At 39.8% G+C, this 23,163-nt stretch overlaps 1 protein-coding gene across 6 annotated transcripts in view; it reads left to right on the plus strand.

Annotated features, from left to right (window-relative positions):
- Window positions 1–23,163, plus strand: part of LOC124056882 (contactin-4) — an 84,387-nt gene that overhangs the window by 40,909 nt on the left and 20,315 nt on the right. For 2 of the 6 annotated variants that reach the window (XM_046384791.1, XM_046384793.1), the window contains 11 exons: window positions 2,197–2,251; window positions 5,221–5,283; window positions 10,158–10,301; window positions 11,538–11,684; window positions 13,494–13,617; window positions 13,916–14,091; window positions 15,248–15,343; window positions 18,458–18,661; window positions 19,204–19,306; window positions 19,448–19,632; window positions 22,815–22,957. In XM_046384791.1, coding sequence (XP_046240747.1) covers window positions 10,241–10,301; window positions 11,538–11,684; window positions 13,494–13,617; window positions 13,916–14,091; window positions 15,248–15,343; window positions 18,458–18,661; window positions 19,204–19,306; window positions 19,448–19,632; window positions 22,815–22,957 — 1,239 coding nt within the window. In that variant the 5' untranslated portion in view covers window positions 2,197–2,251; window positions 5,221–5,283; window positions 10,158–10,240. Of the gene's footprint in view, window positions 1–2,196; window positions 2,252–5,220; window positions 5,284–9,183; window positions 9,203–10,157; window positions 10,302–11,537; window positions 11,685–13,493; window positions 13,618–13,915; window positions 14,092–15,247; window positions 15,344–18,457; window positions 18,662–19,203; window positions 19,307–19,447; window positions 19,633–22,814; window positions 22,958–23,163 lie in introns of those variants that run through there. The other 4 variants (XM_046384792.1, XM_046384794.1, XM_046384796.1 and 1 more) reach the window with 3 other exon arrangements.

The raw sequence follows: 23,163 nt of genomic DNA on the forward strand, positions 1-23,163 counted from the left end.
ACATTCATGACAGAGAAGCTACCTGACTTGAGACTCTTATTACTGACACCTCACATAACTGAGAATATTATAAATTTGCCAACTCTGCATTGCCACCCTAAAACTGGTGATTTATTTCTACATAAAATAAATTTGAAACAGGAATACACAAGCCCTTCAGGTGGGTGTTTATGCAGATTATACAAGGAGGGTTCATATGTCACATATCTGCAGGCCAGAGGGTAAATTATGAGCATAACAATGTTACTGTCTCAAGCAGCTCCTGGTGGAAACTATATGACATGATTTCTCGTGGGTGGTGTATCCCTTGAAGCAATCTTCACTTTGAGTGGAACAGTCTTACAAAAAATGTATCATTGTAATATGATTATCACATCTTTAAAATACAGCTTGAGCAAGCAGCAACAAATACTTTACTGGACTGCCTTTCGAACATATGTAGGTCTTTTACTTGTCCTCTCAGTGAATTAGCTACAGATCCCTGATCAGCAAATATGTCACTTGTACTGAAGGCAGTCAGTTGGAGAGGAGAGGCCTGATGTAACACAGTCCAATGGAGGTCTGAAATTTTAAACTATGAATTATTCATTTGTGGCACTTTAATGAATGTGAAAAAAGTTTGCCTATCATTCACATTCTGCTCAGCTTCTGTAACGTGACTTACTTTCTTTGGGCACTTAGTGGGGTTTCCTACAGGTGATGAGAAGGGGTGGAAATAGCTGTGCTATTTATTTATTTTCTGTATGGGAGCATGCATACATGGAGAAAGACCCAGAATTTTTCCAAAAATTACACTGCTGGCAATAAAAACATCCGAGTCAGTTGCCCACAGAGAAACAATATCCAGAGATGTGTGAGAGCGAGGAACAGGAAATCTTACATGATTGTTTGAAGGCAATAATACATCTTCACGTATCATAAAATTATCTTCCGGACACAAGGAAGGACATAGATGAATAATGACAGATTAGGACTTTATGAATCGTGTTCTGAATTTGTGCTAAATCGCAGTGATATTAAAAGATGGTTATCCCTTGCTTTCAGACACAGAAGCTAAAATATTTAATATATTTTTCTTTGAGAGATTGAAAAGGTAATTTGAATTGTCCTTGGTTCATAACTTACATATTTATCGTCTATTTACGCGCTGTTGCTTGTTCCTTGGGTGTGCAGTTGATGAAATCAGTCTCCGTATTTCTTGTCTGGACAGCCATGGTGGTTTGTTGTACATGTTAACTACTCCGGACTTATTTATTCAAAACAACGCCCTGTTGTTGCTGCCAGAGTCATAAAGCGCTTTGCTTCCTCAGTCTATATTCCAAGCATTCCAGACGTACAGAATGCAAAGTATTTTCCCGACACAACACGACACTAGTTTTGATCTCCAAAGGACTGTGTGAGAGAGAGAATATTTAATTGCATTGAGACTTGAAGTGAAAAACTGTTGATATGTCAAAGTAAATGCATGCAGAATGACAGCACTGTGTTTCCAAAATACAGGTTAAACTGAGACTCAGTTTATGTTTTCAGTTGTGTTTTACTCATAGGAATATTAATGCAGTTTAATGAAATGCGGTTTTGCTTAGGCTGCAAAGCGACTTCAGTGCTTTTCAAGCTGAAAATCTGAGCTGCAACAGAAAAACAAGTTTTAAAATTACCTTAAGCCAAATTAAAATTTTACATTTACTGACTACCGTCATGGTATTATTTATGTTCTACATAGGTTTATCCTAATAAGTTGCTTTCCTTGTCATTCAGAAAGTTCTGTTGGTTAGAATCTTTCTGTAGCTCCTTTGAAAGCCCCAAAAAGACCAGACGGGTCCATGCAGTCAAGTGTTTGGACACTTGAAAATGAAAAGTTACTGAAGTCCAGAAATTATTCTTCTTCTGTCATTTTTTTTCACCATGCAGATTTTGGGATCTGGCAAAAGTGTATTAAGCCACATAAGTAAACATCAAATACTTTTTATTCAGGTATAGAACACTTGAAATGACAAGTGGCCCCATGTCTCAGCTTCTGTGAAGAGAAATATTTCATATATGCCTTTTTTCTGTTCAATATGCCTGTTTTGTGGAGATAGAAGGTTAAATCTGAAAATGTGGCAGGGAAATTTGGAGTGACCGTTTTATATAATGTTTTGAAAGATGTTGGAGATAGCCACTGCTGACTTGGTCTTCAATCATTTTCACTTGCAGACAGGCAGAGAGGAAGAAAAGAAACTGTAACTGCAGAGACGAAAAGTGATGAAAGGTACGGGTGGTATACCTTTTCCCCTCACACTGTAGCAGTTAAGTAGCCTCTCCTGCCTATCAGGAATAAATCACAAACTTTACAAAGATGTTGAAGTTGTTGCTTGTTGGCCTTGAGTAATTATATCGAAACAGAAACAGAAGTTAGTATGTTTCATTAGAAAAAGGTTACATTCAGGCCCTCTTTTCATATCTCAAACTGCATTTAAAAATATTTTATTCCTGACGTATATGAAAGAAATTCTTCTTGTACATGTGAAAAGAGGCTCTGCTGTGCCATTTATTTACAGCGCCAAAGGTTTAAATGTCAGACGAACAATTTCAGTTGGTTTGGTTATAATCAATTTTATTTTAAATAAGCCAACTTTCACAAACCCCACTGAGGACCTGACATGTCCAACTTTGAAACTCTGCTGCTACACAAATTCCATTTAGGTGACTGGAACGTTGTTAGCGCTCCTCACAGCGCTGAAAGATTACATTTGAAAGCCCCTACAACAACATATCTTTTCAGAAACAAAGTCTAGTTACTCTCTGACAGTCATAGGCACACAGAGTCATATATCCAGAATCATCTTGTAAAGCAGTAACATGTTTAGCAGTCATAGTCACAAAATTAGATAACCTTTTGGAGTGGAGGTGACCACCTGTCCACCTGACAAATGTAAGTCCAATACTGACTGTTTTTGGCTTCTTTTTAGACACCACTAACTCCTGGAAGTATATGTGGGTCTTTAGCTGCTACATGTTAAACTCTAGTCAGCAGCTAGTTGCCAGTATCGTCTGTTTGTTTGATGGTGTGCCAGAAAACGTAAAGCAGAGCTTGTTTGCTGACAACTACTTTCTGCTTGGAGGTCTATGGGACTAATGATGTTAACACATAAACTAAATTTGCAATAAACCAAAACAGGCTGAGCTGAATCACTGCAGGTTTGTCTGACTTTTTTCAGTCATTCATTGGCATTAATATTAGTCAAGAATTTTCGTATATTTCACATCTTGAAAGGTTTCCACTTTCATGAACAAATTCTCGAAGGACAGTTTTCATAGGAAGGTTCTGCATAATACACAATACAACTCATATATCCACAATATGTCAGTTTTTATCACAATATAAAAAAAAAAAAATAATGATAATCCATGGTGTAAAAATGATTGCGATCTACCCTCTGATGCCTACAGTAAAATATAGTGAAAAAAAAATTTTTTTTTTATTAATATGACCAGTGCAAGCAGGGCTCTATACACCTGCAGAATCAATCAGTCTTTTTGTGATAGCTCTGCAGGAGTCTGTCTTGCTGGAAACCAAATTACCCTGAGTAAATGGCCTCTATGGTGCCAGTGCAGACATTAAGGTCATTATGATTAGTTTTGGTGTCTGGAAATAAGTTTGTGTGTTTGTGATATCTGACTTTTTCCCCCTCCTAATAAATGTAATCTTTTGTGGTGTGGTATGCAGAAAAGTGGGTCAAATATTTGTTCCTGTACAGTACATGTCCTAAATGCTCTTACAGTGAATCATTTGGATTGCCTGCCCCATGTGGGGAGGAGGTGCAGCTGCGCAGTAGCCTACAGCAGTCTTCATTCATATGAAGGCAACACCTTTGTACTCTTTGTGCTTCGAAGGAGGCTGGAAAAGTGCTGATACCTTGAAGCCCAGTGGAAACATAGGATGCTCAATGAGGAGTTCGAAGCCCACAGTGTGCTTTATTGTTTAAAGTAGCCATGACTAGCCCCTAACTTCCTATCCACATGAGTTTCTGGGGTTATGAACCTCACAAGTAAGCCAGAGCACAGTCACTGAATTACCTTAACTAAATTTACCATTAGCTTTTGAGTAACATAGCTTTTTTTCTGTATTATGTTACATTTCCAGGTACAAGGGGGTAAGTGCCATTGTTGTCCCTCGTTAGGGGAGTTGCTGAATTAGTTTAACTATCTTTCCCAGCAGAGCTACTTTGTGAATCACCCCTATTGATGTCCTTTTTACATATTTTTTTGTGTGAGAGTTTGTTAGTCTTGTATGTGCCACCATCGAACTACTGTTGAATTTGAAGATGCCACTCACAGAATGCAAGAAATGTGTGGTAGTTAACAGAAAAAGATACTACTCAAACTAATCAGTTGTATGTATGTGTCAACCAATTTAACTGATATTCTGAAGCCAAAAACAGTTCAGTAAAGCTTTGCATGTTACTTTTTATGTTTGCATGAGCAATATCTTTAAAACACACACACACACACACATTCAGCTCTTCATCATAGCCATTTCTCCACTATCTTGTGTTATTCGGCCTATTTCTGTGTCACATGTCTTTCCTTAGGGCTAATGCATGAGTAACTGAACAATTACAACCCTGTGTAGAGCTATATCTATTGTATGCTGTATAATGTGTATGCAGCATGTATAGAATTTCAGAATTACAGTATAGACATTATACAGAAATATTCTGAATGATCAAGTTAATCTAAATATGATATATTGAAGGTTTTCTGTCATAGTGGTGTGTTCAAACATACAAGAACTGAGTCTGTTTGAGCTCTTAATACTGATGGAATGAGCCAGTAAATACTGCATTTGGATGAAGGGTGAATTGTTGGTTTCCAGCAGTAAAGTCATATTTTCAGTGGAATGTAATCATAAGCCTATGCTACACTAAGCTGAACCCCACACTAAAACCATGTTTACCTTAAGATTATTTTTGCACGTTTAAATATTTGCAACCAAACCTCTGCATTTTCATTAGTGACAGCAATGTTTTTAAAATCCACCCTGCTCCATAATTCTGTGTGTTGAGGGATCAGCCGAAAACCCGTGTGTCCTGTTGTATCCTTCCTGCTATCAACTAATGACTGACTGGTCATTTCAGTCCTCATGTATTTATGTGGCTATACTCTCAATACCTTGGCTCTTTTCCATCTCTCCCTCTCTGATTCTCTCTTTCTCTTGTCTGTCTCTCTCTCCTTTAGTTGGCCAAAGGGCTGATTGCATCTCGGCTGTGGAGGAAAGATCGGGCAGACTCTGCTTACTCTGTGAGTACTCAATCAGTGGGAAGCATGCTCGTCTGTTGGGTTTTGTGATTTATTATGTGCTGTAAAAGGTCGTGATCATAACCATTTCTCCAGGTAGATGAGCTGTGGAAGCACACAGTGGCATCCTCTTTCTTGAAATTGGTAGATATGGTTGTGTTCTCTTCTATTTTTCTTAAATTGTTGGCTGTTGACGTCAGTGAACACACCCAATGTGCTGCGTTGAACATCTTATCATGTGATGTGCGCAACATACTGAAGTTAAAGTTATTATATATCTTAAATACAATCAAAGCTGCAGCCAGGTATGTGTTGCCTTGCCAAGCTAAGTTAATCAAAGGACATGATATTTTCTGTCTTTGTGCAATGCTTATTTCCAGCTGGATATAGTGGGTTAGTTCCGAATCAGTTTGACATTGTAACGTTAGCTGACAGTAGCTAAGAGGCTAAATCTGGTAGCATTTGAGCTCTGTAGCTTTATTGGCAGGGGATGTGACTGGGCAAAAGGCAAGGTCACATCAAATGTGATTAAAGTCTGAAACCATGACTATATACAGATGCATGACCTGTCAGCTCCTCAAAAATGAAATCTTACCTTATTCCTGGGAAAGCATACAGAGTAATTTTCCCCTCTAATGTGAACTTTCTTGAATATCTGGAATAAACTTTATAATTCATTCATGAATTTTATTAATTCATTCATTTATTGTTTTGCTCCAGTCCCTTAGAGAGTCTGTGATTCATGCTCGTAGGAAAAATTCAACAGGACAGATTTTACAAAATTTATGCCCCTTTTCTTTAAAACACTCTATAAGATATGAGAATTCTTGAGTATTTTGTTTTTACATGGAAAACATTTTTATTTGCTCGCTAAAAGGGGCAAAGCATGAGAAGCTCTTTTCCTCGTGACATGGCTGACTTTTATGGTCTTAGGATCTATACATTATACTAAAAAGGGGAAAAAGAAGCTAAAATCCCCTTTTATGTTAAGAGAAGACAAGGAATGTTACAAACAAATCAAATCAACAAGCATATAACAAACTGTCTAATGGTGTTTCAGTGTATCTCTTTTGTTTTGCATGTCTGCTGTCACTTGTTCATTTCCGGCCAGTAAATTAATATCAGCTGAATATCAGCCCTTGCAATCTATTGGTTAATATCTAATGAAAGCATTTTCATTGGGGTGCACTGCAACTAAAAGGCTCTGTGGAGGAAGTGTCCTGTTCAAAGTGCACTGACAGGGTGTATCCATCTCCCTTTGAAAAAAAGAAATGGACAATTAATATTATCTTTGTGTAAGTATGAATACAGAGTACAGTGCTCATTCATAACTTGGCTCCACTCATCACTCTTTCTCAATAAAAGCAAAAGCTGACAAAAGACAGTTCAGGTTCTTTTTGTTTTCTTACTTTGAGCAAACGTAAGTATTCATCTCACATCTTCCCTGCGCTTTCCACACCCAAACTTCATGTACGGTTCTGTTTGCTGAGTCTGTATTGAACTGACAGGGTGTTAGCTTTCAATATTCTCCTCCTCCTCTCAGTCGATGTGTAATATGCACTTGCAGAATAAGTGACAGTTTTCCACCTGAGCTGCAGCACGGCTCACGATCCCTTGTGGATGGCTGGATTTAAGATGTAACCTGAGATCAGGAGATTCTTCTGGTTATCTGCATCCTGGATTGTTCTATGCTGAAACAAAGCTGTAAATCAAAATCCTATACAGACAAGATAAAGTATATGTTTTATGGTGAGCGTTAAATATGATAATACAGTGTCAAGTTGATGTCTTCATGGACCCCGTATGATGCTGAATGTTGCTTTTATCATTGAGTGCCCAAAAAAAGGGTGAGGGACGGGCAAGCCTTAATTACCTCTCACAAGCCTACTGGAGTTAATTTCTATAGTCATGTGTTAAACCAATTACTGTGTGTGTAATGAAGTGGAACATGGCTCAGCAGAGTTCACAGGACACCCTCTTCCTCCCTTTTTTTTCTTCACCTAGTTTGGCTTTTGCAGAGTGGGAAGTTAATCTTCTCTAAAACATCAAACCAGGCAATATTTCACTCTGGATACATACATTTATCCATGTCAATATCCATTCCTCGTTTAATCATTTCTCCACAGCTATCTCAATATCACGGGCTAGTGAGAGAGGCAGGGGAAAGCACATTATCTATGCCGGGGTGTTACAGTATTAGGGATTATCCCTGACTGATAGTTTCCCTTCCAGGCACCATTAGCTTGGCCTCATCCCATTTGGTATTTCCAACACCTGCGACCACCATCCTCTGGGCACAAGAATTATTACCATTGTATTTTTTTTTTTCTAGGGTATATAAATTAATCATGGGAATCACAAGCAACTACTTTAAATTTCTGGACTGTGACCAAGAAGCACATCCTCCCCAAGGATGCCAAGGACCGATGCATCATTAAAACAGAGTTGTGCTATCTGACGGTGCCAGCTCCCTCACTTATATACCTTACGGAATTGTGGCCTCTGCCTTTCCACGCTTTGCATAATAGCTACTGTCTATGGCTACATGCAATCAGGGTCCTTGAGTCCGACTTTGAATGTTAAATGAACGAGGGGGACATGTGTTTGCGAGTAGACGAAATAAAGTTGATCATCTCGAAAGCGAGAGTGGACAGCTGACTGCAGCAAACATAAATTAACATCGATCACTGGGCAGAGCACATATGCTAATGACTTAAGGCTGCAGGGGCTTGTTAGACAACCTTTGCAATGAACTGTAATGGTTCCCATATCCTCACAATCCACTAAATACCAATGGCTGCAATTCCTCATTGACCATCCTCTCATTGGCAAATGATCTGTCTTCAATTCACATGCATGAATGAATTACGTGGGTATTAATGCAGATCTTCGAGTACTACCTAGATGTTATACGTCAAATAGTGCAATTAGATCCGCCTCATTCTGTGGTGAGGAGCAAATGCTTCTCATTACAAGCTTCCAAATCAATTTAAACTCAAATTTGAGCTCAAAGTGGCCAAGACATAATGATTAAATCAGTTTGATCAATACGAAGAGCCTCATACTTTTTAATATCAGCATCAGTTTAGCTGTAACTGTCAGTCAAAATCATGGGACTACTTTCAAAATGCAGGTTTTGTAGTATTTTCATCTCAGTCTAATTTGACTTGTTCTGAGTTCATCTCATGGTGCTTGGCAAGTGCATCTGAATTTTAAATCATATTGATTTGGAATTACTTACAGCTGCTGGCCTATAACAGTATTGATTGCAGATAGTCGTTTTGACAAAATGTCTGGAAAACATTTCACATTGATTTAAAGTTTCTAGATCTCACAACAAAAAGCCTTGCATCTACCTGTACAGTTATTGCCGCACGCAGGCTTTGTGTCATTCATTTAGCTTCTATTCATCTTAATCAACATTAAAGACGTCTGACTCTAAAGCTGACTGGGAACAGCCTCAGTCTGAGAAGTGATTGAGAGAAGAGAGCACTTGATAGCTCCCAGGTTGGTCAAAATAATGCATCTTCTGCTGTTAGATGGATAAAGTTTCTTCATTGGTTTTCTCCAGAACAGGCAAATATATCAACCCAGTGAGTCTCATAAGGAAAGACATCAACAAAATCTCCCTTTATTGATCCATCCCTCCATACTTGATTGAGACTCATGACAAGGCTGTGGGCAGGATGACAAACAAAAAGGCAGAAGGTTAAAATAGTGGAAACCAAATCAATAATAATGACTGACAGGATGAAGCTTGGATGATCAGTATTGTGCCCTCTTAGAATAGATAATGGAGAGCAGAATAAATCTACATCACTCCCTACATGGAATTAATGCCTTTTCTCCTTTCCACCCTTCATTACAAGTGATTCATCCCTTTCTGTTACCTCCCGGTAATTTACTACAGGAGCTGAGGCAGGTAAGGACAAAGAAAAGCAGTAGGAAAAATGTTATGCTTGCAAACACACAGTTTTTATTTCATGTTAAAACTTGCATTTACCAGCCGTATCTTCCATAAAATTCCCAAATGTGATGACTTTTTCTCAACATGGTCAAACTGTGACCCATTGGTACCATCTGCCCTAAAGCATCATGGGAGCTCATAGTTATAAATATAGAGCATAGTTATCAGTTAGACAATAATACAAGTAAAGTAATATAAGTTAGAAACTGCATGAATATCAATTTCATTCGTGTTTCAATCTGGTCTGCTGAGCATATCACAAAGATGACGGGCTTAAACTGATTTTTGAGCTCAGAGGCAAAATCCAAACTGTTTTATGTTACTTGTAATGTGATTTGACAAGGTTGGCCAATGATAAAAGCTTTGTGTTTTAGTTCTTAATCAATGGTAATAGTTCCTGGCATCATGATCCATGCAAGATGTGCTGCCTGTCCACATGTTTTCAAGTGGAATCATTTGCCCACACAAGGATTTGTGTCTGCTTTAATTCAGTTTCTCTGTGGGAATTCATTAGCATTCTCTGTGATGTTTACCATACATTTAATACATCACACGTATTGCAAGAGTAAATATGTTGAACCAACAGTTTTAGAAAGCCTAACATTACCTTTGGCAGGTTGCTCTGCTCATCTGTTGCTGCTGCTGTGAGCGACTTTTTTTTTTTTTTTTTTGGTTGAATTTCTCCTGGGAGTGTAGCAGCAGTGTGTACACTAAATATCAGCTCCCCAGTACGAGCTGCTAGCTGGCCCTTCGGCATGGGATCTTGGCTCTGCTTATTTGGCTGAATGAATTATTAATGGCCTCCCAGTTTACCACAAGTTCCAGTCTTTTTTTTTCTCTCCAGAAGGCTTGATGTAGACTGCACCTCCTCGTCTCCACAATGCTCATTTGCCCTCTTTTTCTTCCACAGCCAAACAGAGAAGCATTTGCCCAAGAAAATTCTTCGCTGTCTGGTAACTGGATGGGAAGAAGGCGAATTTTTGACCTTGGAAAATGAAGATGTTGTTGCCATGGGAACTGTTAATCCTTCTGTCACTCAAAGAGTGCCTGGCTGGTGAGATGCCAAGTCAAGTCGCCTTTCATGACACACCTGATATGCATGCGTCTCTCACTGGGAGGGTTTGCCTTTTTCTCATGTTTAGTTTATCATTTCATTTGAAAGGTGATTATCACAGTCTCGAAAGGGATCGTAGTTGTGGAAGCTTTTATATCTGGGCGAAATCTAAAAACGCTTCATAAGAAACATGGCTAAATCTGGAGCTTTCATTTTAGTTATTAAGGGCACAGCAGAGCATTGCAGGGCGAATAAGATCCACAGAGCCAGACGTTTGAATTTAGTGGTGTGGTTTTTGTTCTTCGACACGAGTGAAGTGAAACTGTCTCAGCACTCTAAAGATTGACTATGTTGAAATTTTCAAGCTTTAACTGCAACCACAATTAACGTTTGCTTTGAAGATCACCTCTGATAAACGTGACGCACTCTAAGATTTACATTTCAAGGGACATTAATGTAGAGAAGGAGGGAATTCACTCTCTCTGGTCTTTTTATGGCTCCCTGTTTTATTATGCAATTTTCTTGCTTTATGTCCAACGGCTGCCACTTACATGAAATGTGGTAAGCACTATAAAAATCCACACTAACTCTTTTCTTAACACTAATTTATTCTGTACTATTTGCTCCTCTCTGCGGAGTAACATTAGTCCTCAGTTCCCAAATACGTGTATGAGCTACAGCTAAGGACTTAAAATCCCTCTACGAGCTTTCACTTTATGTCTGGAAAATGCAACCTGTGAAGCGCAGACAACCTAGTGAGATTTAATGTGAGCAGTCACATGTACACCATGCTGAAATTGAGCCAACCGTTTACAAGTCATCAAACAAATAAATTCAAGTTTGTACACCAGGTGGAGTGGGGTCTGTGCATTGTTTTCTGTGGTTCCATTTCCATTGATTTAGCATCTCATCTCAAGTCAGCAGTTTCACTGGGGTATATCCATGCAGCCTGCAAACACAAGAGAAGAGACTGAGGGGTTACACAAGATGGCAATGTGTACTGTACTGTTCATACATATATACCAGCTGTTGAGTTCACATTTCTATGCATTGTCATGGAAACTAATTTGGTATCAATTTTGTAAATGTGTTTGTGTGTGCAACTGGTTAGCCCAGTGGGCGTGTTTAGTGGGTAAGCTTGTTCTGAACCACGCTCACATACACCGTGTACACTGTATCATTCCCCAGGTGAAATGGCTCGGCTATTAAAGGTTCATTAATTTGTTTAATTTAAAGGACATTGCATCCCTGGTGAAAATGAAGCACTCCCCTCAGTGGTTGAGGAATCAAGGCCCTTACCTGAGGCAAAGACTCCCCCTCTCATTAGGATGATGAAGGTGATGGTGATGATGATGTGGGGGAGCCCTCTTTGTCCTACTCAAGGTTAGGGACACGTAGAAAATAATGCACAAATAATAAGTGCACGAAAAGCAAAATGAAGGGTGTGCAGCTTGTTATATGACACACAGTGCCAGAGGAAAGGGAGAGTGGACACCAATGTTCCAGTACCTATTGAAGAAATGTTAGATTTCACAGGAGTAATTAGTGCTACATCGGTTAATTACTCCTGTGTATTGATCATTTGGCTGGAGCTAACCAAAACAACAAGCTTGACTCAACAGACGCACATGTCCAAGCATGCATATAGACAACAGCTTTGCAGAGTGTGATAATTAGGTCATAACCAGAATAAGGTAATACTCTGATGTACTCTACTCTAACATGAACACCTTAACCAAGTTATCGTTCTTGCATTAAGATCATTATAAAGTAAAGCATAACTCAGGCAGACGAACAGGTCACTTGCCAATCTTTCTAATCACTCATGAAAAAGTGAACCATATTCGATTTGTGAGCTCAGTTGTGGCAGATCTTAAAATATAATACTAAATACCAAAAGTAATAGAACTTGGATTCTCTGAATTGACCATTCACGAAACACCTATCCCACAAAACAATTGTCCAATCAGGAAAAATATGTATTTATGATTTTGAGGTGTACTGTTCCTTTAAGCCATACATTAACACTCTCTAATGTGTGTTTGGCGTGGTTTTTCTGATAAAAAGTGAAATTACCACATTAAAATGACAGCCATTCCTGGAAAATAAAATCAGTGAGTCAATAAACAAAATCAATATGAATCAGTAACCTGCTGCTTTCTTTCCATGGAGCTGATATGAAAAATAATTTGGTTCAGCGAATGTCTGCTTGTCAGTCTGCCTGGTGAAGGCAGATTGGCTGTTGTCCTCTCAGCTCCCCAGGATCTGCTGCCGACTGACAGCTAGGCGTTGAATGCAGGTCACAGCCAGTGTTGATTGAAAACTACTATCTCTAAAACTTCTGCTGTCTCACTACTATCATGACGACGTTAGTAGCACTACTCAATCACACCACGTGACAAACTATGACCAGGGCATAATGACACGACATGACAAAATTCTCCAGGTGTGCAATATGAAAGAAAAGTGTCAAGTAACATTTTTTTTTTCTGTTGAAAAGATGTCATTTCTGTAAAGTGACACTCATCAAAAGCGAGCCAGTGAGCATCCTACCATAAATCAGGCTTTGTACTGTCATACTGTCAGACTCTGCACATGCATCACTCTGCAAGGTGAAGCTTAAACAGGAGGAACATTTTTGACTGGATTTAACTGACTAAATCAATTGCAAGTTTCCATAAATAAAACTAGCTAATCAGCAAGCTGAAACACTGTTAAATTGGTTAGCAAAAGTTTTTTAAAATCCGATGGATATTTATCATAATGATTAGTCATAATAATTAACAATCTGTGCAATAAAAATGACATTTTTTTTCTTTTAAAGAAAACATGTTAATTGTAGTCAAGTCAGGTTAATGTGAACTGTGTGTGCTTTAAGAGAAATATTACCTGGTATTCACACTAAAATAAAATTGCTTGTGTACATTTAAGCATCCTAACAATGAATTAGGTGTTGAAAAGCTGCATAGAATGAGTTAATTGTTCTCTCATTGCAGTACGTTCTCAACCCTGTGACATGTGCACAAGAGGGTTTATTAAATGCAGAATCAACTCAAAGAGCCATGTTGACAGCTAATTATATGGGTGTTGAGTTTATATACAGTTTCTGAGCACTGAGTGATTCTTTTTGCATTAATTTGGTGTCACTTGCTCAGCACCATTGTACAGTGAATGTATTTTTTTTCAACACAGAGAACACACGTCATGGTCCTGTCTTCACCCAGGAGCCGTCTGACAGTATTTTCCCACTGAGCACTGATGATAAGCAAGTGTTTATTAATTGCAAAGCAAAAGGAAACCCACCTCCGCATTATTGGTAAGTGTTCCTTACCCTGACAGTCTATAAGGTGAGACTGCAGTATGTAGCATTAGTGAAAATGTGATGCAAAGCTCTCTGCTGCGTTGTAAATGATACCAGGTGCCGTTACTGTACTGTACACTTTTGCTTTTCAGTGTAAACATTCATTAGAAATACGAGGGCAGTTGCATTTTTAACCATGCGTGCTCTTAAGGGTTGTTTCCTGGTTCAATGGAAAGATGAAAATGAAGGTTCCTTGGAAAATTTGAGTGGTTCCGCTAAAAACCGTAAGTGTTGTTGTACCCTTTATCTACAGGTGGAAAGTGGACAGGAGAGAAATAAACACACGGTCAGATCCAAACTACAGCCTTGTAGAGGGAAACCTACTGATCAATAATCCACATGTCATCAATCATGGAGGAGTGTATCAGTGCATCGCCACCAACACTTTTGGGACTGTCGTCAGCAGGGAGGCAAAAGTCCAGTTTGCATGTGAGTAGATTCTCAGCCTGTTTCTTTCTGTGTGCTGTACATACTGTTTCAATTGTGGAATTTTTTTTTCTTTTGCTTTATTATGGTATTAAGCATGATTATTTATTTTCATTAACTGGTTAATTTGGTCTATATAATAGTGAAAATCAAGTTCCCAGAACCCAGGGAGCTTATTGTTAGTGGCAAACAATTGAAAACCTATTTATTAAACCCAGCAGATTCAGAGAATTTTGACCATTGCTGCTTAAAGGCATAATATGCTGAATATTTTTGATCGCTGTTTGCAAGCGCAAAATTCAAAGTTCCCCAGTCCTTTAATGCTTGATGGTCCTGGAAGAGAGATGATTACAATTAGATCATCAGCATGTCCAAAAAGATGAATTCAGGTTAAAAAGAGACACAATCCGCTCTTGGCTGCTGTGTATTCGTGTTGAAGCTCTGCGTGTTCCAGATAGCAATAGGTTTTGTTTGAGGAAAAACTCGGCGGGATTCCCAAGCTGTCAGTGGATATGACGGGCAGAGCACTGTGTTAGAAGGGGATAAAAGTAATGACTCTGACTGGCCATGATTGTCACAACCTCTGACGCACCTCTCTACAATGTATGATAATTTATTCTTTCTGATCCTACCTGGTATCCAAGTGTGCCCCAGGTGAGCCAAGAGAGCCCCCATTTCTCTGACTGAATGTCACTTGTCTTGTCTGAAATGTTTTACTGCTTCATAGTGGTGTGTAGCACCTGTGAAGCATATGAAAGAAAGAGGATTGTGTGTCTTGATTTGGGGAATTTTTAATCGGTCGAGCTCTGATTTGACCACTGTTGATATTTGCTTGATCTCTCCCAGGACGTGGCTGATATTTCTTTGACTTTTGGATTGATATGTCTTCCCGCTGTTTGTTTGCTCACACAGCATAGCAGCATTTAATTAAAGGTGAAAGTAATCCCTCAAGCTTGATTGGTGAGGGTGCACTTCACTGCACCCTCTACCCCATCTCCTGATGTTATATTAACAGGGGACTTTTGGCTTTGACTTGTATGCAGGGTGAACAGACAGAGAAATGCTCTGCAGAATGAAATGTCCTTCCGTGGGTGTAACCTCTAGGTGAAGTCATTACGGCTGTCAAACCTTGAAAAGTTTTATGTTTTACGCTCAACAGTTCTGCAGAACTTTACCAGGAAGTCAAGGAACACAGTGTCGGTCAGAGAGGGTCAAGCTGTGGTTCTGCTCTGCGGCCCGCCACCCCATTACGGAGGTACAGCACTCTGTCCTAACTCTTCTGCATTGTCTGCTAAAGTCTCACACTCCTGCTTGCCTCAGCAATCTTTATTGTTCCTCACCCTGCTGCTTATTATCTCCCCACTGTGTCTCTTTTGTTTTTATACCTTCCCACCTTCTCTTTCTGTTGCTTTTCTTTTCAAAGTCTGACACACTGTATTCCTCTGACTTCTCCTTATCTTTTGGACAGGGAACTTATATGACGAGTCACTGCTCTACCTGCCCGGACCCGTGCCTTCACATCTATGGTTCATAGCCTCACACTTCTTAACCTTGAGCTCACTTTTTTTCTTGCCCATATGATCTGTGACCGTGCTGTCATCTATAAAGTCTCCAGTGCTTCACTTCCCCAACTGTCATTTTTTTCTTGATGTGGGCAGGTTATCTTTGGGTAATAAAGGCTGCTGGTGGCTGCTGTGGCCGGGGGAGCGTTTATCCTGTGGCACAGCTGTGAGTCGGCTCATATGTCTGTGTGCTGCTGATTAGCAGACCCTCAAAGTGGTCCGCACTCCTGCAGTCATTCGATGCCCACCAGCGCAATTTCACGCCAGCACACCAGCCTTTCTCTGCTCTCTGTTGCCAGCTGAATCCTGCGGCCACGTGGGATTCCACACTTTAGCAATTTGCCCTCCAGCCTTCCCTCCCACCCCCTATAAAAGCCTGCACAGCTTTATTTTTCCTCTTAAACAGAGCATAGTCACACATTTGATGGGATTTGCACTACATGATAATGCTAGCTCAAGGTGTTTTAAATCTGAAAAATGGTGGAAACTGTTTTTTTTTTTCTTCATTGTCCCAAGATTTAAATTATGGGAGCTTTCTTTAATACTTGCTGATGCACGAATTGAGTTGTACAGTGATGCACCTTATTAAAAGAGGACTCATCTGAAGCTTTTTTGAACAATCAATAGTTAACTGGTTTAAAAGGAGCTGTGCTGAGAGTCAAACACTGTCATAGGATGTGAGATTATGTGCCTGCGAGTCCTCTGTTGCTGTGAGACTGCAGCTCTTAAACAGACCCAGTCTCTGATAGTCCCTAATCATGAAAGGTCTGTCGGTTTCTGCCCTGACTTTCCCTGTAATGATTTTAATTCACTGTTTTCCCTCAAGGAAACCAGTGAGACTTTTTACCGTCTGCCCAGTCAAGAGGGCTGGCTGTGGAATGTCATGTGTCTGATACAGGAGGGTTGCACTAATAGCCAGGTTCACTCTGCAGTCCCTGCAGAAATTTCCCTCCCTCGCTTTCTCTCTTGCTGTATACATGTTTTACACTTCTGCTTTGACATTCTTATCATTCCTTTCCATTCTTTATTTTGACATAAATCCTCTGTCTGAGAGATGGAACTAAAAATAGATATTTCAAATTTGTAATGTAGACTACGACAAGTCTACAAATTGGGAACTACTTTTAGTTTAGTAGTACTTTTATGATCTTGCATGCTAACAGATGTTGTCAATTCCAGCTTGATTTTGCTGTGTTTATACTCAAAAGATATGCCAGTTGTTATGTTCTGTTTTTTCCTTATAGTCAACAGATGACATGAAAAGACTAAAACCGATGTGGTCAAATTTGACATTCAGATCATTAGGATGGCAAACAGGGCTAATTGGTGCTGGTGTGTTTTTTCAGGTTCCACTGATTCAAGAGTTCATAGCGATTGTGAACAGCAGACTAGCACTATTCACATTACAAAGTGATCTGCTACGGATGTAAGATGCATTGTGAGGCTGCAGAAGTTGAGCCAGGTTCTTGTGAAGGATGAGCCTGCATTCTTTGTGTTGACAGCCCCACTGTACAACACTGAGGTCCAATTGAAAAGAAGGACTGAGCTACATTAAGTCACACAATGCTGTCTGTCTGAACTTGACCTTGGTCCATCTCTCAGTACTGTCCAACTTCTTTGTTCTGTCTGCAGCACCCACTCTCAAGCCAATTCATTCCTACTGAATACATTAGCCTTTATACTTTATATAATTAAAAAAATGGACTAGCTGTAATTTTTCTCTTAAGCAGTGCATTTTGTGGGAGGACTGTGTGCATTTATTCACCTTTTGTGGTCTCTACAAAACAGGAGGAAGTAACTGACTCAAAAGGAATTGGCAGTGATCAGTGGCAATGATCAGTATTATAAAGAAACGTGTCCCAGTACAACAATGTGGCTATAAGGCAAAGAATGAAGGCAGCAGCAGTATGCAGTTTTTTTATGACTCATCCTGACATCAGGAGTACATTTATAAATGTATCCAGTCAAATGAAATTTCAGGCAACCAGTTAAGCCTGCGCACAATATATTATGTAAACTGTGTTATTTAAAACTTTGTTTAGCCGCAGCATGGTGCCATGGGGCAGGGGTGTGTGTTTGAATGTCAGTTGGAAATAATGTTGATCATATCTCCAAACGAGTGTGGCTTAGGTATACCACTTATCCATGCAGGGTCACAACGGGACAGGAGCCCATCCCAGCTGACTATGGGCGAAAGGCAGGGTTCACCCTGGACAGGTTTCCAGTCAATCGCAGGGCCGACATACAAACACAGACAATCATATGCGCTCACACACTCACGCCTAGGGGCAATGTAGAGCAGCCAGTTAACCTAATCTGCATGGTTTTGGCATTGTGGAAGAGAACTCAAGCAGGCACAGGTAGAACATGCAAATTCCTCACAGAAGGGTCCAGACCTGGACTCGAACCTGAAACGGTCTTGCTGTGAGGTGACAGTGTTACGAACCCCATGGCACCACCGTAATTAAAACCCTACCCGCATATTCTCTTGAATTAAGATTAGGACACTCTAACTTTTTGCTTGACTTTTAAACATAGAGACTTTGTCTGTGTAATACTTTGTAAAATCAATTTATTGATTCTTTTGTCTTGCTAAGAGATTTGTTGACCAATGGGAGAAAATATAAAATATCACCAGCCATATCATTTGAAGTCATCTTATAGCCATATTTTTGGCACAGAAATAGAATACATCACATTTTTTTGCCTTAATATCTCCTCCCATGTATGTAATACAGGTCTTACTGTCCTGGAAATTTTTGGGAATGACACTGAGACGTGTATCTGTTTTGTTTATTTTCTTCCAGAAATCAAATATTCATGGGTTTTCAACGGACAGCAGAGCTTCCTGCAACAAGACGCCCGTCGTTTTATCTCTCAGAGGACGGGCAACTTGTACATAGCCAAAGTTGAAGCCTCAGATGCTGGAAACTACACATGTGTGGTGAGGAACATGATGACCAATACCACAGTGTTCAGCTCTCCAACCCCTGTGGTGGTGCGAAGGGACGGTAAGCATCCTCAGTTCACCTCTGCTGCCTCCTGGTTATCTTGCGCACCGAACTGACACACGCTGTCAGTGGGAGGGTGAGCCTAGGAGATAAATCGCATGTCTTGAGCGTGACACTGTTTTTGCCTTTGCTTAAGAGCGAGGTTTTTTGCACCATCCCAAAGCCCCCGAACCATACAGGGTTATGTATGCAAGAAACCCTCTCTATCTGCATGAAGGCACATATTTACATAACCAGAAATGTAGTCTGCACTGACAAAACTGCACGCAGGCACACAGTACACAGCAAGGAGCTTGTCACACATACGAACCCCCATCAGGACCGTTTATGTGTACCACTTCAGGTTTGAGTTGAGGCAAATATGTAATCCAGACTCATCCGTGCACTAAGCCAAATTCTGCTCTATATGTCATTAACATGCATGCTCGCTCTCTGCCAGTGTCATCTGAGCCACAGCTCATACATCCAATATTAATTACAGGAAACTGCATGTCCATGTTTTGTGTTTTGACTGATGTGATTTGCTTTTGTTCTACATGCAGTGGTGATGGGGGAATACGAGCCAAAGATTGAGGTTCAGTTCCCTGACACCCTTCAGGTCTCTAAAGGATCATCAGTGAAGCTAGAATGCTTTGCCTTAGGAAAGTAAGTGTCAAAATCATTTGACAGCTTTTCTACTCACACTGCATTGTTATATTTATGAATACTCTATTATAACCAGTCCTTCTGGTCAGCATGAGCGTTGAGCATGTGGCCTGTGTGACCTTTTGTGTTTGACCTCTGCAGTCCTGTGCCTTCCATATCATGGAGAAGAGCTGATGGAAATCCACTCCCTGGCAAGATTAAAATCAACCACTCCAGTGGTGTTCTGGAAATTCCATATTTTCGCCCGGAGGACGCCGGTGTGTACGAGTGTGTTGCCGAGAACAGCAAAGGACGAAATGTCGCCAGAGGGCAACTTGTATTCCACAGTAAGAACCACATATATTTTTTTCTTCCTGTTTTATGAAATAGCCTTACAGTGTTTGGATAATCTAGACTTAATTTGTGATAATTATCAGTGCTTTTTTGTGATCATAGTGGTAAATATCACCCCTGGCATGAATAAGTTGTTTTAATCAGTGGCTTTTAAGTGGAAAATGGGATTATTCACATGTCAGGATACGTCTATCACCTCCTTAGAATCGCAAGGAACCAGCTGTCAAACTGCTTTGAAATGAGTCATTTTCAGGACATAGGAAAGCATCGTCTACATAAGTGAATATCCACATTTGTCTCCTATGGGCAATGAGACCAGTGAGGTGCCTGCTGTGCCTGCCCACTGTGCATGTTGATGAGGAGCTGGAAAAGATGGATATCAGTCTGTACATTTGTTTAGGTTAGGTTTTTGGTGCTATGTGTGATTTGCACAGCTGCTGTTTTGATTCCGAGGCATCCAGTATGACTACAGCAATGCTGGCAGCAGACAAGGCAAGATTATTTATGTAGCACATTTCACACACAAGTGCAATTCAGAAGACCATGAAAAAACATTAAACACAAATTCAAAAGATAGAAACTTTTAAAAATGTTAAAAATATGTATTGAAAACAGAAATAAAATGCCAGCTTTTGCTTCAGTCAAGTTCAGTAGTGAGCATCACAGAGCTGGATTTAAAGGCATTGTTTGTCATGGTGCAAAATAAATAAATGCTTCTTCTCCACATTTACTTTGCACACTGTGTGAGAGCTTAGATATTTATTTTTTTCTGAGATATTTATAGGCAAGCAGCAGTGATTCAAACTCTATTTTGTGACGCACTGGGATTCAGTGTGGAGACCTGAGTGCAGTTTCCTTGGTTTTTGTTTCTTTCTGAATCCAAAGTCCTGGACACGAATAGGCACATTCATGAATCCTCCAATTCTTACATTGATAACATGCAGACTTAATTACCAACTTGATGCAGCTATTAAAGTTTGATTCGAAAATTGATTTTTTTTTTTCTTATGGCTACACATTCGCCAATGAAACAACAACCATTACCAATTTCATGTTATTATGTCCAGTGTAAGTAATAGCAAGCCAAATATGTTTAAATATGTACTTACATATCAAAAAGTTAAGCTTGAGCACATATTACCAAGACGGCAGAAAAGAGGCACAAACTTGTCCTCCATCTTCGGTCATGACAGAGCAGCATGCATTCCCTCCACCTCCCTGTCCGAATGAACAGCTCAGGACCCACCGTGCAACTCGATCTGGAACTATCTGGAACTTCACACTGATGAGTCAAAACCGACCACTGATGCTTTGATGCGTTTAGAGGGTAGCATCATGGGTAATAAGACCCAAGGGTTTTGGCCTTTGGTTTCAAAAGACAAGATGTTGAGATGAGCACGAAGTGTCAGCATTTCTTCTTTTGCTCCAAAGATAGTTTTTCTATTTTGCTTGTGTTTAGTTGAAGCAAGTAGCAGGTTCAGGCACGTGTTTAATTTGGTTTCCATCAGCATTTTTTGCTTGCTTTTCACATAATTTGGCCTTATACAAGCAAATAATAAAAGTTAATTTAGCAATATTGCTACTTAACTGACAACTTAAAAAAAAAAAAAAATTGTATTCTCTGGACAACTAGTCCTGTGGCACTTTGTGACAAAAAGACACATGAGCCTGTAAGGACCAGTTTCTTTCTTTCTTTGTCACCATCACGAGTGCACATCTCTCCCTACATGCAGTCAAGGTCAGATCACTAAAAGTGCAGAAGGAGTTCTAGTTGATTGCAAATTCCGGTTTTGCATGGAAAATGCAAACATTTCTGAAGAGTAATAAATTGAAACAAATAACACAGTTGTATTGAGAATGAGGTTATGGTTGGAATGGTTCAAAAAAGGAACTCAGAAAAGCAAACAAAAGTGAGAACATGAAAACATGCAGAAAGCTGCAGTGAATTACCGTAGTTGGCATAAAATAAATAGAAGCTGCTAAAATCAAAAGAAAAACAGGGCAGTGATAAAAAAACGATATCTTAACTATAATTTAGAATATCACATAAGGAGAGAAAACACATTAATCTTGAACTTGACATGTGAAGTGTAAAATCACTGTAGGCTACAACTGTTTTTTTCTTTAGTATCAGCATCCCATCCACCTTCCTTCTGCCTAACTCTTCTCTCTCTCAGGCGTCTCACCTCTGATTACATGTCTTGTGTAAACTGCATTAGTTTTGAATTATGTGTTCTTTTATCATTTGGTTAATTGACCCCTGCTGCTTTAATAATGCAATACAGATCAGGCTATACATGAATTTAATGAGGAACATCATTTTTCTTCTCTGGTTGAGTTGCACTGCATCTTTGTGCTTCAGTTTAATATTTGCAGCAAAGCACATTTTCATTAACGCTCCGAACTCGTTGATCTCCAGTCCATGAACTGCACCTTTTACGGAATGTGCCTACAGGTCAGTCCCAGGCACAGACTGTGTAATGAGCTTCTGCTAATTACGCTCAAGTAGTGTAAATTTGCCATGGCATTTTCATGTATGTTAATCTGACTGCAAGGCCACTCAGCAGAAACAAGACAGTAATTTACCTCAGATTAAGAGCAAACACCCCTGTTCCCACCTGTGCCTTCATGGTCTGCAGGTCTGTGGCTCCTGGAACATGACCAGGGACGTGGCTGAACTGTACCCACAGGCGCAGAACCAGTCACACACCGTGGACAAAGTGTGCACTCTGGCTGAATTCACACAGCATTTATTTCTCTGATTCACTGCTTTGTTTGTGCTAACATTTCTCCCATCCGCTGTTGCTTTCTCGACCGCTGATGTGAATTTTACCAACAGCAACAGATGAATCTTGTAACGAAGTTTTAGTAATAGTCAAAGCACCTTCCATCTCCAAGCTCAAATTGTCCAACACTTGTCAGTCACTCTCCATGTACACTGTTGAACTTCTGTGGGTGTGGGTTTAGAGAGGGGAGGGTGTCAACAATGTCACTGCATTTGCAAGCAGCTGAAGGAGAATTTACATAAACGAAATAAAAAAATAAACGGAAATATCACGGATGGAGTTGCCCTTTAAACTCATCTGGTAATCAGATACTAGCCTAAACATATCTGCAGCAGAATTTTGAGATTTTTTTCTTGAGAGATATTCAAATTCATTTGTATTTTTCACAGACATTGAACATCTGCACTGGGTCCAGACACTGAAAGATGCTCATATGGCAATAGATGCCAATCTGCAGTGGGAATGTAAAGCCATCGGTAAGCCCAGGCCTACATACAAATGGCTGAAGAACGGTCAGCCACTAACAGCAGAGGTAAGATACAGCAGCTAACAATTTGATTTTTTTCTTTTTTTTCAGTGAGCCCACACTCACTATGATTTTATTCACACACACAAAAAGATACACTATTACCTTGAATAATACTGCAGAAGTCTCCTTCAGAAGTAATTTAATAATAATCTGTCTCAGGATTAACCGATCATTTAGGCAAATGATATTCCAAAGTCCTGCATTCATCC

The sequence above is a fragment of the Scatophagus argus genome, chromosome 3, assembly GCF_020382885.2.
Source record: "Scatophagus argus isolate fScaArg1 chromosome 3, fScaArg1.pri, whole genome shotgun sequence".
Taxonomy (NCBI): domain Eukaryota; kingdom Metazoa; phylum Chordata; class Actinopteri; family Scatophagidae; genus Scatophagus; species Scatophagus argus.